At 36.5% G+C, this 14,617-nt stretch overlaps 1 protein-coding gene across 6 annotated transcripts in view; it reads left to right on the top strand.

The window, feature by feature from the left end:
• KIAA1109 (KIAA1109 ortholog) overlaps nt 1-14,617 on the top strand; it is a 208,138-nt gene that overhangs the window by 63,181 nt on the left and 130,340 nt on the right. For all 6 annotated transcript variants that reach the window (XM_029234854.1, XM_029234856.1, XM_029234857.1 and 3 more), the window contains 5 exons: nt 439-594; nt 859-956; nt 3,440-3,618; nt 3,784-3,890; nt 4,903-5,108. In XM_029234854.1, the coding sequence (XP_029090687.1) occupies nt 439-594; nt 859-956; nt 3,440-3,618; nt 3,784-3,890; nt 4,903-5,108 (746 nt within the window). The remainder of the gene's footprint in view (nt 1-438; nt 595-858; nt 957-3,439; nt 3,619-3,783; nt 3,891-4,902; nt 5,109-14,617) is intronic.

Here is a 14,617-nt window from a genome sequence, read left to right on the forward strand (position 1 = left end):
TTAATGAACAAAATTTTTGTTAATGTGTACGAAATAACATGGCAAAATTTTGAGTTCAATGAAAAAAAGTAACATAACTTGTACATCTAGGGTAGTGTAAAAATCTACATAGAAAAAAGAACTAGGATGAGATATATCCACAATGTTATGTATTTTGGTAACAGAATATCAGGTAATTTTTTTTCCTCTTCTGAAGTTTCTTTAAAAACATAATAGGTATATGAAATGCATAAAAGTTTTCTTATTTGGAACTGTGATTAGTAAGTAAGCATTTTTACTGTCAAATCATTTAGCTACATCTTAATCAGCTTTTTAATATCTTTGTATAAAAGTTCTTTTTAGATAACAATAGGAAACTTTTTGGTGTTAGAATATTTTTATTTTGTTTTCTGAATTTCAATTAATTTTACATTCTGTCTCCTACCGCAATAATTTTAGATTTAATTCAAGACTGGTCAAGTGATAGTGCTCCAGACATTTTTTCATTTGTTCCATATACATGGAATTTTAAAATCATGTTTCATCAATTTGAAATGATTTGGGCAGCTAATCAGCACAATTGGATTGACTGTTCCACTAAACAACAGGAAAATGGTAAGTACTTTTTAAAAATTAGGTTAGTATTATGTTCATTAAGACAAATACCAGCAAAGAAAACTGGTATTGATTTTTATAGTTTTAATAGATACTAGAATTGATCTTCTTTTCCATTGTCTTATAAGACTCTCAGAGAACTATTTCAGAATTTGTATTACACTAAGCATATTAAATTTAATTTTGTTTAGGTGTGTATTTAAGGCAGTTTTTGTTTAAAATTTTTTTGAAATTAAAAGTAAATTTATTTATTTATTTTTGCAGTGTACCTGGCAGCCTGTGGGGAAACACTAAACATTGATTTCTCTTTGCCGTTTACGGACTTTGTTCCAGCTACATGTAATACCAAGTTCTCTTTAAGAGTACGTATAATTGGATGTATTGTTTATTCCACAAGGTTTATTAGTAAGTTTGATTTCCCAGCACTTACCTTTACTCTCTCCTGCCCATCCTGTTGCCACCTTGAAGTATTTTGGTTTTCCACCATTGTTCACTAACTTCAGTGGCACAGAATTGCCTGTTTCTTTTTTGTAGTTAACTGTAATATTCTGCCTTTCCCCTAAGTTCCCCAAGTTCCCCTAAGAAGTTGGGCAGTAACTTGAAAAGATATGTGTACCCCAGTGTTCATAGCAGCATTATTTACGATAGCCAAGATATGGAAGTGACCTCAGTGCCCATTGACAGATGAATGGATAAAGAAGATGTGATATATATACTCACTGGAGTATTACTCAGCCATAAAAAAGAATGAGACCTTGCCATTTATGACGTGGATGACTGGAGGGGTATTATGCTTAGTGAAATAAGTCAAACAGAGAAAGACAAATACTGTATGTTTTCACTTATATTTGGAATCTAAACAACAAAACAAATGAACAGATAAAACAGATAAAACAGAAATGGACTTCCAGATACAGAAAACAAACTAGTGGTAACCAGAGGGGGGAGGGGAAGGAGGAGGGGTAAAGTAGGTGAAGGAGATTAAGAGATATAAACTACCAGTTATAAAATAAGTCATGGGGATGTAATGTACTGGGAATATAGTCAATATTTTATAATAACTTTGTATTGATATAGCATGTAATCCATAAAAACACTGAATTGTGTTATATGACTGAAATGAATATAATATTGTAAATCAACTATACTTCTATTAAAAAAAAAAAGCTGGGCAAAAAAATAAAATAATTCCTTGAGTCGATTATTTTGTTAGAGCTCATTTCTGACCTCTGTGACTAATCTATATGTTCTCTTTAGAACTTATTCTAGCTCTAATATTAGTCTGTGAACTGGATTTTACATTTCTCTATACAGTTGACGAACAATGTGGAGGTTAGGGACGCTGACCCTCCCTGCCGTCATAAATTCGTGTGCAACTTACAGTCAGTTCTCCTTATATCCTCCATATCCTTGGTTCCTCTATCTGAGGTTCAGCATCTGCAGATTCAACCAACCACAGATTGTGTTGGACTGTAATATTTACTGTTGAAAAAACATCCATGTGTAAGTGGCCTGTGCAGTTCAAACCTGTGTTGTTCAAGGTCAGCTGTATTTCATTCCTAATTTTAACCATGAATTCAATGAATAAACCCCGTGATCCAAAAGCCAGCTCTTAGGAGTTCAGAATTCATGGTACACCTAACTTTAAGGTATACAATCATTAGTAGTTGTAGTATTGATGGAGGTTATGAAGGTAAAAAATAGCAACAATAATAAGAGCAGCCAGCAAGTATTAACATCTTCTTTGTGCCAGACACTTCTCCAAGTGCTTTTTGTGTAGTAACTCATTTATTCATTCTCAGAACAACCCTCTTGAAGTAGTTGTTGTTATTATCTGCATTTACAGAATAGGAAACTGAGGAGGCAAGTTTATGTAACTTGTCATATAGCTAGTGAGTGGCCAAGTTAGAATTCGAGCCCAGGCAGTATAGTTTAGGGCTCCACTCTTTTAACCACCCCACTGTGCTGCCTGTTAAGAAACCAAGCATCAAAATGAGCAAAGATTCAGGGACCTATAAGGAAAAAAAGTGAAACTCAGTGAAGATCCTTTGCTATAATTCTTACAAGGCAGTTGAGGAACCAAGACTTACTAGAATCAAAATAGACAATCATATTTTTAAAAATACAGAACATATTCCACCTAAGCTTATATTAGCTGAGTTTTAATTTTTTTTACTGAGTTACATGCAAAATATCCAAGGAAATCCATGGAAGATAATTTTCTTACTGTTTTCTGGAAACTGTGCTGTTTATTTCCCTGATTTTTTTTTTACTTTCTTTTTCTTAGAGATTTTATTTTTATTATCTTTTTTAAAGAAGGTTAATTAATTAATTAATTTGTTATTTTTGGCAGTGTTGGGTCTTCGTTGCTGTGCGTGGGCTTTCTCTAGTTGCGGAGAGCAGGGGCTACTCTTTGTTGTGGTGCACGGGCTTCTCATTGCGGTGGCTTCTCTTATTGTGGAACACGGGCCCTAGGTGCGCGAGCTTCAGTAGTTGTGGCACTCAGGCTCCGTAGTTGTGGCTCGCAGGCTTAGTTGCTCCGTGGCATGTGGGATCTTCCTGGACCAGGGCTTGAACCCATGTCCCCTGAATTGGCAGGCGGATTCTTAACCACTGCGCCACCAGGGAAGTCCCTTTCTTGACTTTCTAAGCAGAATTTAGTTTCAGTCAATGTAAGATCTTATTCCAGTTACTTACCTGATTATTCAATGTAAAACCAGCCTTTTCAAATTTATGTTTATTTTTTGTTTAATTGATTATTATAGATAAGCTTGCCTGTAAATAGTAACCTAACAAATTTATGTACCTATTTTGTTACTTTGGGTTATTATAAATTATCTTTTAGGGAGAAGATGTTGATCTTCATTTGTTTCTACCAGATTGCCACCCTAGTAAATATTCATTATTTATGCTGGTAAAGAATTGCCACCCAAATAAAATGACTCATGATACTGGTATTCCTGCTGAATGTCAAAGTGGCCAGAAAACAGTGAAACCAAAATGGCGGAATATTACTCAAGAAAAGTAAGTACTTAATATTAGTGATCTAAGTATTTTGTGTTTATGTGGAGAAATTACTCTTCTAATTCTTTAAAAGAATGACAGTAAAATTTGATTATCTGTAACTGGTGTCTGTATACAATCAAAGGAATAAGTACCAGACTAGAAACTTTATTTTTATCTTCAAAGGGCTGGTTGGGTTGAATGCTGGACTGTCCCAAGTGTCATGCTTACAATTGATTACACATGGCATCCAATTTATCCACAAAAAGCAGATGAACAGCTAAAACAGTCATGTAAGTGTTTTTATATAATTTGTACGTTGAAATATCTAGTGTTATAATTGATAAACATCGAAGATACAAGGAGAAATTAAAAATATTTGGAAGTGCATCTACTGGCAATTTTATACATTTAAAATCTTTTAAGGATTTTGGTATAATTACAGCTAACTTTCATTGAGCATTTACTATATATCAAGTACTATATCAAATACTATATATATCAAATACTAGGCCAAGCTGTTTCCTGGTTTACTTTATCTCATTTAACTCTTCAAGCAACTCTGTGAGATAGATGTTATAATTATTATTGTCATTGTAGAGTTGAGGAAATATGCTCAGAGAAAGTAAGTAATTTTCTCAAGGTCTGCTGAGCTAGAAGAAGCAGAGCTGGAGTATGAAGTTAGGTATATGTAAATCTATATATTTAAAGCGCTTGATTTTGTGAAATGTTAGTTTCTTTAATGCATTTTGACAACTGTTATATCATTTATGGTTTACCTGAGGCTTAAGTGCTGCTTTATTTGGATCCAAAGTGGAATTAGAGTCAAGTGATATTTCCTGTGTATTTTTCCAGTGAGTTCAGTTTTTAAGAATAGTTTCTGTAACTTTCTCATATGTATATGTTGATAATGTCACACTGCATTTGAATAGCTGTTTATGTGAAAGTAACTTTATAGTTTAATGCCTAAGTATAGTTAAAGCCTAATTGTGACCCAGATTTACAGTATATTGACAGAACTTGATGAGAATGTTGCCTTTGTTAATGGGAACTTTTCATTGATTTTTTTAAGTTTGATTTATGTATTTTTATACATATTTCAATGAAGTCCATACTTTATTGCATTCTTAACTATTAATCTTTCAGGTTTGTTTTCATTATATACTACAGATACTTTAGCAGCATTAGTTGCTTTCATATTTGCAAAATTGAATTTCTTAGTGACTAGTTCTTTGAAGAACTTTTAAGAGGTGCTTTCCTCCCTCACCCCTCAAACACTATTCTTTTTTCCTCAATTTATTCCAGTGTCAGAAATGGAAGAAACAATGCTATCTGTATTAAGGCCATCCCAGAAAACAGACAGAGTTGTTTCTTCTCCCTCTACTTCTTCACGTCCACCTATTGATCCTTCAGAACTTCCACCTGATAAACTTCATGTAGAAATGGAACTTTCTCCAGATTCTCAGATAACTCTCTATGGACCTCTATTAAATGCCTTTCTATGTATAAAGGTAAGATTTAAAAGAACCTCCTTTTTTTTTTCTTTGCGGTATGCGGGCCTCTCACTGTTGTGGCCTCTCCCGTGCGGATCACAGGCTCTGAACGCGCAGGCTCAGCAGCCATGGCTCACGGGCCCAGCCGCTCCGCGGCATGTGGGATCTTCCCGGACCGGGGCACAAACCCATGTCCCCTTCATCGGCAGGCAGACTCTCAACCACTGCGCCACCAGGGAAGCCCTAATATCAGTTTGAATACTACTAGAGAAGTATTAACTCTGTTTTTGCATTACCACATGTACATTGAACCTCAATTTTTTTAACTAAAAAAATTACATAGTAATACATAAACAAAAAAAAGAGGACTATAACAAAGAACACAGAGAAAGAAAGACACACCTTTGTTTTAGACTTCTTTATAAATTCTGTTCCATATATGTTACCCATGTTGGTAGTTTATTATGTTTTGATGCAGACTATGCATTACAGACTTTACAACAACTTTTTGGTAGTGTCAGAAGTTTGTTGTGCTAAATATTTGTATTTATATTCATCAGGTTAATTCAGAACTTGTATGAAGTGTCTACTGAAACAAATTTAAAATTTTTAAGTTTTGACATACTTTATAAAATAACTTCTAACCCCATGAACTCTCTGCTTCCTTTTATTAGGAATATATGTCACATGTACCTCTCTAAGTTGTTTTTTTTTGTTTTGTTTGTTTATTTTTGGCTTAGTGTCATGCTGACATGGAGATGTAATCCTGTCTTAAATGTCTCTTACTTTTTTTTCATTAGTTTTAATGTATAACTTATGTTCTACTTAGTATCAGTGTTAGAACTTTAAAACTTTCTGGAAGTTAGGTTTGACACATGTATTATGTATGTATGTATATATAAAAGAAAACAGAGAATACAAAAACTCATGTAACTGAGATTATATTTTTCTTAGTTATTGAAATTAAACATCAAGAAATTCTAAAGGATACATCACTAGAAAAAAAAATTGCCCTGTATTTATTTGACTGTAAAACTGACTTCCACAAAATCCCCAATAGAAACTAGGCCTGGCATTATTATTACAAAGAATGCTAAGAAGAGTGTTTAGTGAATGTGCATTGTAATTTATGAGGACATTTTATGGAAATGAGAGGTCTTCTGAAGATGTAGACTACATAGCAACTCTAAGTGTCAGGCCAAAGTCCTTTCAGTAATATTAAAACTTCATGTTATTTCTTATGTTGCGGACATAAGGTTGGATAACAGTACCCCTTATATTACTTTTATGAATTGACTTGTTAGTCTTACTACATTTATTCTTTTTTTCTTGATTTTTGTACATTTTATATATATGCTCTATTTTTTTTTTACATCTTTATTGGAGTATAATTGCTTTACAATGGTGTGTTAGTTTCTGCTTTATAACAAAGTGAATCAGTTATACATATACATATGTTCCCATATCTCTTCCCTCTTGCATCTCCCTCCCTCCCACCCTCCCTATCACACCCCTCTAGGTGGTCACAAAGCACCGAGCTAATCTCCCTGTGCTATGCGGCTGCTTCCCACTAGCTATCTATTTTAATTTTGGTAGTGTATATATGTCCATGCCACTCCTTCACTTTGTCACAGCTTGCCCTTCCTGCTCCCCATATCCTAAAGTCCATTCTCTAGTAGGTCTGTGTCTTTATTCCTGCCTTACCCCTAGGTTCTTCATGACATTTTTTTTTCCCTTAGATTCCATATATATGTGTTAGCATATGGTATTTGTCTTTCTCTTTCTGACTTACTTCACTCTGTATGACAGACTCTAGTTCCATCCACCTCACTACAAATAACTCAATTTCGTTTCTTTTTATGGCTGAGTAATATTCCATTGTATATATGTGCCACATCTTCTTTCTCCATTCATCCGATGATGGACACTTAGGTTGTTTCCATCTCCTGGCTATTGTAAGTAGAGCTGCAATGAGCATTTTGGTACATGACTCTATTTGAATTACGGTTTTCTCAGGGTATATGCCCAGTAGTGGGATTGTTGGGTCATATGGTAGTTCTATTTGTAGTTTTTTAGGGAACCTCCATACTGTTCTCCATAGTGGCTTTACCAGTTCACATTCCCACCAGCAGTGCAAGAGTGTTCCCTTTTCTCCACACCCTCTCCAGCATTTATTGTTTGTAGATTTTTTGATGATGGCCATTCTGACTGGTGTGAGATGATATCCCATTGTAGTTTTGATTTGCATTTCTCTAATGATTAATGATGTTGAGCATTCTTTCATGTGTTTGTAGGCAATCTGTATGTCTTCTTTGGAGAAATGTCTGTTTAGATCTTCTGCCCATTTTTGGATTGGGTTGTTTGTTTTTTTATTATTGAGCTGCATGAGCTGCTTGTAAATTTTGGAGATTAATCCTTTGTCAGTTGCTTAACTTGCCAATATTTTCTCCCATTCTGAGGGTTGTCTTTTGGTCTTGTTTATGGTTTCCTTTGCTGAGAAAAAGCTTTGAAGCTTCCTTAGGTCCCATTTGTTTATTTTCGTTTTTATTTCCATTTCTCTAGGAGATGGGTCAAAAAGGATCTTGCTGTGATTTATGTCATAGAGTGTTCTGCCTATGTTTTCCTCTAAGAGTTTGATAGTATCTGGCCTTACATTTAGGTCTTTAATCCATTTTGAGTTTATTTTTGTGTATGGTATTAGGGAGTGTTATAATCTCATACTTTTATATGTACCTGTCCAGTTTTCTCAGCACCATTTATTGAAGAGGCTGTCCTTTCTGCACTGTACATTCCTGCCTCCTTTATCAAAGAGAAGGTGACCATATGTGCATGGGTTTATCTCTGGGCTTTCTATCCTGTTCCACTGAGCTATATTCCTCTTTTTGTGGCAGTACCATACTGTCTTGATTACTGTAGCTTTGTAGTATAGTCTCAAGGCAGGGAGCCTGATTCCTCCAGCTCAGTTTTTCATTCTCAAGATGACTTTGGCTATTCAGGGTCTTTTGTGTTTCCATACAAATTGTGAAATTTTTTGTTCTAGTTCTGTGAAAAATGCCATTGGTAGTTTGATAGGGTTTGCATTGAATCTGTAGATTGCTTTGGATAGTAGAGACATTTTCACATTGTTGATTCTTCCAATCCAAGAACATGGTATATCTCTCCATCTATTTGTATCATCTTTAATTTCTTTCATCAGTGTCTTATAGTTTTCTGCATACAGGTCTTTTGTCTCTTTAGGTAGGTTTATTCCTGGATATTTTATTCTTTTTGTTGGAATCGTAAATGGGAGTGTTTTCTTAATTTCACTTTCAGATTTTTCATCATTAGTGTATAGGAATGCAAGAGGTTTCTGTGCATTAATTTTGTATCCTGCTACTTTACCAAATTCATTGATTAGCTCTAGTAGTTTTCTGGTAGCATCTTTAGGATTCTCTCTATATAGTATCATGTCACCTGAAAACAGTGGCAACTTTACTTCTTTTCCGATTTGGATTCCTTTTATTTCCTTTACTTCTCTGATTGCTGTGGCTAAAACTTGCAAAACTATGTTGAATAAGAGTGGTGAGAGTGGGCAACCTTGTCTTCTTCCTGATCTTAGTGGAAATGATTTCAGTATTTCACCATTGAGGACGATGTTGGCTGTGGGTTTGTCATATATGGCCTTTATTATGTTGAGGAAAGTTCCCTCTATGCCTACTTTCTGCAGGGTTTTTATCATAAATGGGTGTTGAATTTTGTCGAAAACTTACTCTGCATCTATTGAGATGATCATACGGTTTTTCTCCTTCAATTTGTAATATGGTGTATCACGTTGATTGATTTGTGTATATGGAAGAATCCTTGCATTCCTGGAATAAACCCCACTTGATCATGGTGTATGATCCTTTTAATGTGCTGTTGGATTCTGTTTGCTAGTATTTTGTTGAAGATTTTTGCATCTATGTTCATCAGTGATATTGGCCTGTAGTTTTCTTTCTTTGTGACAGCTTTGTCTGGTTTTGGTCTCAGGGTGATGGTGGCCTCGTAGAATGAGTTTGGGAGTGTTCCTCCCTTTGCTATATTTTGGAAGAGTTTGAGAAGGGTAGGTGTTATCTCTTCTCTAAATGTTTGATAGAATTCGCCTGTGAAGCCATCTGGTCCTGGGCTTTTGTTTGTTGGAAGATTTTTAATCACAGTTTCAATTTAAGTGCTTGTGATTGGTCTGTTCATATTTTCTATTTCTTCCTGATACAGTCTTGGCAGGTTGTGCATTTCTACGAATTTGTGCATTTCTTCCAGGTTGTCCATTTTATTGGCATAGAGTTGCTTGTAGTAATCTCTCATGATCGTTTGTATTTCTGCAGTGTCAGTTGTTACTTCTCCTTTTTCATTTCTAATTCTATTGATTTGAGTCTTCTCCCTTTTTTTCTTGATGAGTCTGGCTGATGGTTTATCAATTTTGTTTATCTTCTCAAAGGACCAGCTTTTAGTATTAGTGATCTTTGTTACTGTTTCCTTCATTTCTTTTTCATTTATTTCTGATCTGATCTTTATGATTTCTTTCCTTCTGCTAACTTTGGCGTTTCTTTGTTCTTCTTTCTCTAATTGCTTTAGATGCAAGGTTAGGTTGTTTATTCGAGATGTTTCCTGTTTCTTAAGGTAGGATTGTATTGCTATAAACTTCCCTCTTAGAACTGCTTTTGCTGCATCCCATAGGTTTTGGGTCGTCGTGTCTCCATTGTCATTTGTTTCTAGGTAATTTTTGATTTCCTTTTTGATTGCTTCAGTGATTACTTCGTTATTAAGTAGTGTATTGTTTAGCCTCCGTGTGTTACTTTTTACAGATCTTTTCCTGTAATTGATATCTAGTCTCATAACGTTGTGGTCAGAAAAGATACTTGATACGATTTCAATTTTCTTAGATTTACCAAGGCTTCATTTGGGACCCAAGATACGATCTTCCTGGAGAATGTTCCAAGAGCCCTTGAGAAAAATGTGTATTCTCTTGTTTTTGGATGGAATGTCCTATAAATATCAATTAAGTCCATCTTGTTTAATGTATCATTTAAAGCTTGTGTTTCCTTATTTATTTTCATTTTGGATGATCTGTCCATTGGTGAAAGTGGGGTGTTAAAGTCCCCTACTAAAAATGTGTGACTGTCAATTTCCCCTTTTATGGCTGTTAGTATTTGCCTTATGTATTGAGGTGCTCCTCTGTTGGGTGCATAAATATTTACAATTGTTATATCTTCTTCTTGGATTGATCCCTTTATCATTATGTAGTGTCCTACTTTGTCTCTTGTAATAGTCTTTATTTTAAAGTCATTTTGTCTGATTTGAGAATTGCTACTCCCACTTTCTTTTGATTTCCATTTGCATGGAATATTTTTTCCATTCCCTCACTTTCAGTCTGTATGTGTCTCTAGGTCTGAAGTGGGTCTCTTGTAGACAGCATATATATGGGTCTTGTTTTTATATCCATTCAGCCAGTCTGTGTCTTTTGGTGGGAGCATTTAATCCTTTTACATTTAAGGTAATTATCGATATGTATGTTCCTATTCCCATTTTCTTAATTGTTTTGCGTTTGTTATTGTAGGTCTTTTCCTTCTCTTGTGTTTCTTGCCTAGAGAAGTTCCTTTAGCATTTGTTGTAAAGCTGGTTTGGTGGTGCTGAACTCTCTCAGCTTTTGGTTGTCTGTAAAGGTTTTAATTTCTGCATCAAATCTGAATGAGATCCTTGCTGGGTAGAGTAATCTTGGTTGTAAGGTTTTCTCCTTCATCACTTTAAATATGTCCTGCCACTCCCTTCTGGCTTGCAGAGTTTCTGCTGAAAGATCAGCTGTTAACCTTATGCGGATTCCCTTGTGTGTTATTTTTCCCTTGCTGCTTTTAATATGTTTTCTTTGTATTTAATTGTTGACAGTTTGATTAATATGTGTCTTGGTATCTTTCTCCTTGGATTTATCCTGTATGGGACTCTCTGTGCTTCCTGGACTTGATTAACTATTTCCTTTCCCATATTAGCGAAGTTTTCAACTGTAATCTCTTTAAATATTATCTCAATCCCTTTCTTTTTCTCTTCTTCTTTTGGGACCCGTATAATTCGAATGTTGGTGTGTTTAATGTTGTCCCAGAGGTCTCTGAGACTGTCCTCAGTTCTTTTCATTCTTTTTTCTTTATTCTTCTCTGCAGTAGTTATTTCCACTATTTTATCTTCCAGGTTACTTATGCGTTCTTCTGCTTCAGTTATTCTGCTATTGATCCCTTTTAGAGTATTTTTAATTTCATTTATTGTGTTGTTCATCATTGCTTGTTTCCTCTTTAGTTCTTCTAGGTCCGTGTTAAATGTTTCTTGCATTTTCTCTCTTCTATTTCCAAGATTTTGGATCATCTGTACTATCATTATTCTGAATTCTTTTTCAGGTAGACTGCCTATTTCCTCTTCATTTGTTAGGTCTGGTGGGTTTTTATGTTGCTCCTTCATCTGCTGTGTGTTTTTCTGTCTTCTCATTTTGCTTATCTTACTGTGTTTGGGGTCTCCTTTTTGCAGGCTGCAGGTTCGTAGTTCCGGTTGTTTTTGGTGTCTGTCCCCAGTGGCTAAGGTTGGTTCAGTGGGTTGTGTAGGCTTCCTGGTGGAGGGGACTAGTGCCTGTGTTCTAGTGGATGAGGCTGAGTCTTGTCTTTCTGGTGGGCAGGTCCACGTCTGGTGGTGTGTTTTGGGGTGTCTGTGACCTTATTATGATTTTAGGCAGCCTCTCTGCTAATGGGTGGGGTTGTGTCCCTGTCTTGCTAGTTGTTTGGCATAGGGTGTCCAGCACTGTAGCTTGCTGGTCGTTGAGTGAAGCTGGGTCTTGGTGTTGAGATGGAGATCTTTGGGAGATTTTCACCGTTTGATACTACGTGGAGCTGGGAGGTCTCTTGTGGACACGTGTCCTGAAGTTGACTCTCCCACCTCAGAGGCACAGCACTGACTCCTGGCTGCAGCACCAAGAGCCTTTCATTCACATGGTTCAGAATAAAAGGGAGAAAAAGTAGAAAGAAAGAAAGAAAGAGGATAAAATAAAATAAAATAAAATAAAATAAGATAAAATAAAAGTTATTAAAATAAAATATAATTATTAAGAACAATAATTTTTTTAAGTAAAAATAAACAACAACAAAAAAAACAGATGGACAGAACCCTAGGACAAATGGTGAAAGCAAAGCTATACAGTCAAAATCTCACACAGAAGCATACACATACACACTCACAAAAAGAGGAAAAGGGGAAAAAATAATAAATCTTGCTCTCAAAGTCCACCTCCTCAATTTGGGATGATTCATTATCTATTCAGGTATTCCAGAGATGCAGGGTGTATCAAGTTGATTGTGGAGCTTTAATCTGCTGCTTCTGAGGCTGCTGGGAGAGATTTCCCTTTCTCTTCTTTGTTCTCACAGCTCCGGGGCCTGCGCTTTGGATTTGGCCCCACCTCTACGTGTAGGTTGCCGGAGGGCATCTGTTCTTCGCTCAGACAGGACCAGGTTAAAGGAGCCTCTGATTCGGGAGCTCTGGGTCACTCAGGCTGCGGGGAGGGTGGGGCACGGAGTGCGGGGCGAGCCTGCGGCGTCAGAGGCCGGCGTGACGTTGCACCAGCCTGAGAGTGCCGTGCGTTCTCCTGCGGAAGTTGTCTCTGGATCACGGGACCCTGGCAGTGGCGGGCCGCACAGGCTCCCAGGACGGGGGTGTGGATAGTGACCTGTGCTCGCACACAGGCTTCTTGGTGGTGGCAGCAGCAGCCTTAGCGTCTCATGTCCGTCTCTGGGGTCTGCGCTGTTAGCCGTGGCTTGTGCCCGTCTCTGGAGCTCGTTTAAGCAGCGCTCTTAATCCTCTTTACTAGAGCACCAGGAAACAAAGAGGGAAGAAAAAATCTCTTGCCTCTTTGGCAGGTCCAGACTTTTTCTCGGATTCTTCCCGGCTAGCCATGGCGCACTAGGCCCCTTCAGACTGTGTTCACGCCGCCAACCCCATTCCTCTCCCTGGGGTCTGACCTTTGAAGCCCGAACCTCAGCTCCCAGACCCCACCCGCCCTGGCGGGTGAGCAGACAAGCCTCTTGGCTGGTGAGTGCTGGTTGGCACCGATCCTCTGTGCGGGAATCTCTCCGCTTTGCCCTCCGCACCCCTGTTGCTGTGCTCTCCTTCGCGGCCCCGAAGCTTTCCCCCTCCGCCACCCGCAGTCTCCGCCCGGGAAGGGGCTTCCTAGTGTGTGGAAACCTTTCCTCCTTCACAGCTCCCTCCCACTGGTGCAGGTCCCGTCCCTATTCTTTTGTCTCTGTTTATTCTTTTTTCTTTTGCCCTACCCAGGTACGTGGGGAGTTTCTTGCCTTTTGGGAGGTCTGAGGTCTTCTGCCAGTGTTCAGTGGGTGTTCTGTAGGAGTTGTTCCACATGTAGATGTATTTCTGATGTATCTGTGGGGAGGAAGGTGATCTCCGCGTCTTACTCTTCCGCCATCTTCCTGCATTTATTCTTAATGGAAGAAGGAAATCTGAATCTAAGTAGTGATAGCATATCAGTGGTGGCAAATAGTAACCATGGATTAAGGGTATATATGACATATATGTTTTTCTTATTAAAAAATAGTTTTAATGGGGAATATAGCCATTATTTTGTAATAACTGTAAATGGAGTATAACCTTTAAAAATTATGTAAAAAATAAAAAATATTAAAAAATAGTTTTATTGGTCTTGAAGAGAAGCCTGGCTATCAAGTTTAGATTTAAAAAAAAATATTGGAAACAGAGTATTTGTAGGGTTTTTTTCCCTTCATTTCTGATTTTATTAGCTGTCTTCTAACTATTGATGATAATACCTGTTTTTTCCTTTTTCTTCTTTTATTTTGAGGAATGAGTATGATTGGATAAGTATTAATTTTTAGCTGGGGAAAAAAATGACAGTCTCCTGTTACTTAAACTAGGTTACTTGATACTCATGTAATAAAATATTTCTGGGAAATTAAAATTACAGAGGACTCGTAAGTAAACTGAAAATGTAGTTTATCATTCTTAATGTCATACATGCTAAAAACTTGACAAAATAATACATTTTCCCAATTCTGTAAGCCAATGGTTTTTTCTAGGGTTGTTTAAAATGGAAATAGGATTTTTATTTGTATTTGTAAATATTTGTATACATTCACTAATGTTAAAATATCATAAAAGTTTACCATAATATATTACTACTTGCCAGATACTTCAATCAAACTTTTGGTAATTTTTTAGTGAATCCTTAAGAAATTAATTCTTATAGATGGAACTCACATATTAAAAATCCTCACAAAACTTAAATCAGACACCAACATTAAACATTTAACATTAGGCTAGCTTTTAAAGAGTTATGATTTAAAAAGTACATTTTGTTGATAATACTCAACAGGTACAAATGTGTTAACGCATAAAAGACTCCTAGTGTTTTATAACTCTTTAAAAACAGTCATTGACACATTTAATAAAACTTAGCAGATCTCTTTTATTATGTTGGAGATTCAGTAATCCCTAAAGACTCTGATATGAGT

This window comes from Monodon monoceros, unplaced genomic scaffold, assembly GCF_005190385.1.
Source record: "Monodon monoceros isolate NGI ecotype Baffin Bay Population unplaced genomic scaffold, NGI_Narwhal_1 Super_Scaffold_20, whole genome shotgun sequence".
NCBI classification, from domain to species: domain Eukaryota; kingdom Metazoa; phylum Chordata; class Mammalia; order Artiodactyla; family Monodontidae; genus Monodon; species Monodon monoceros.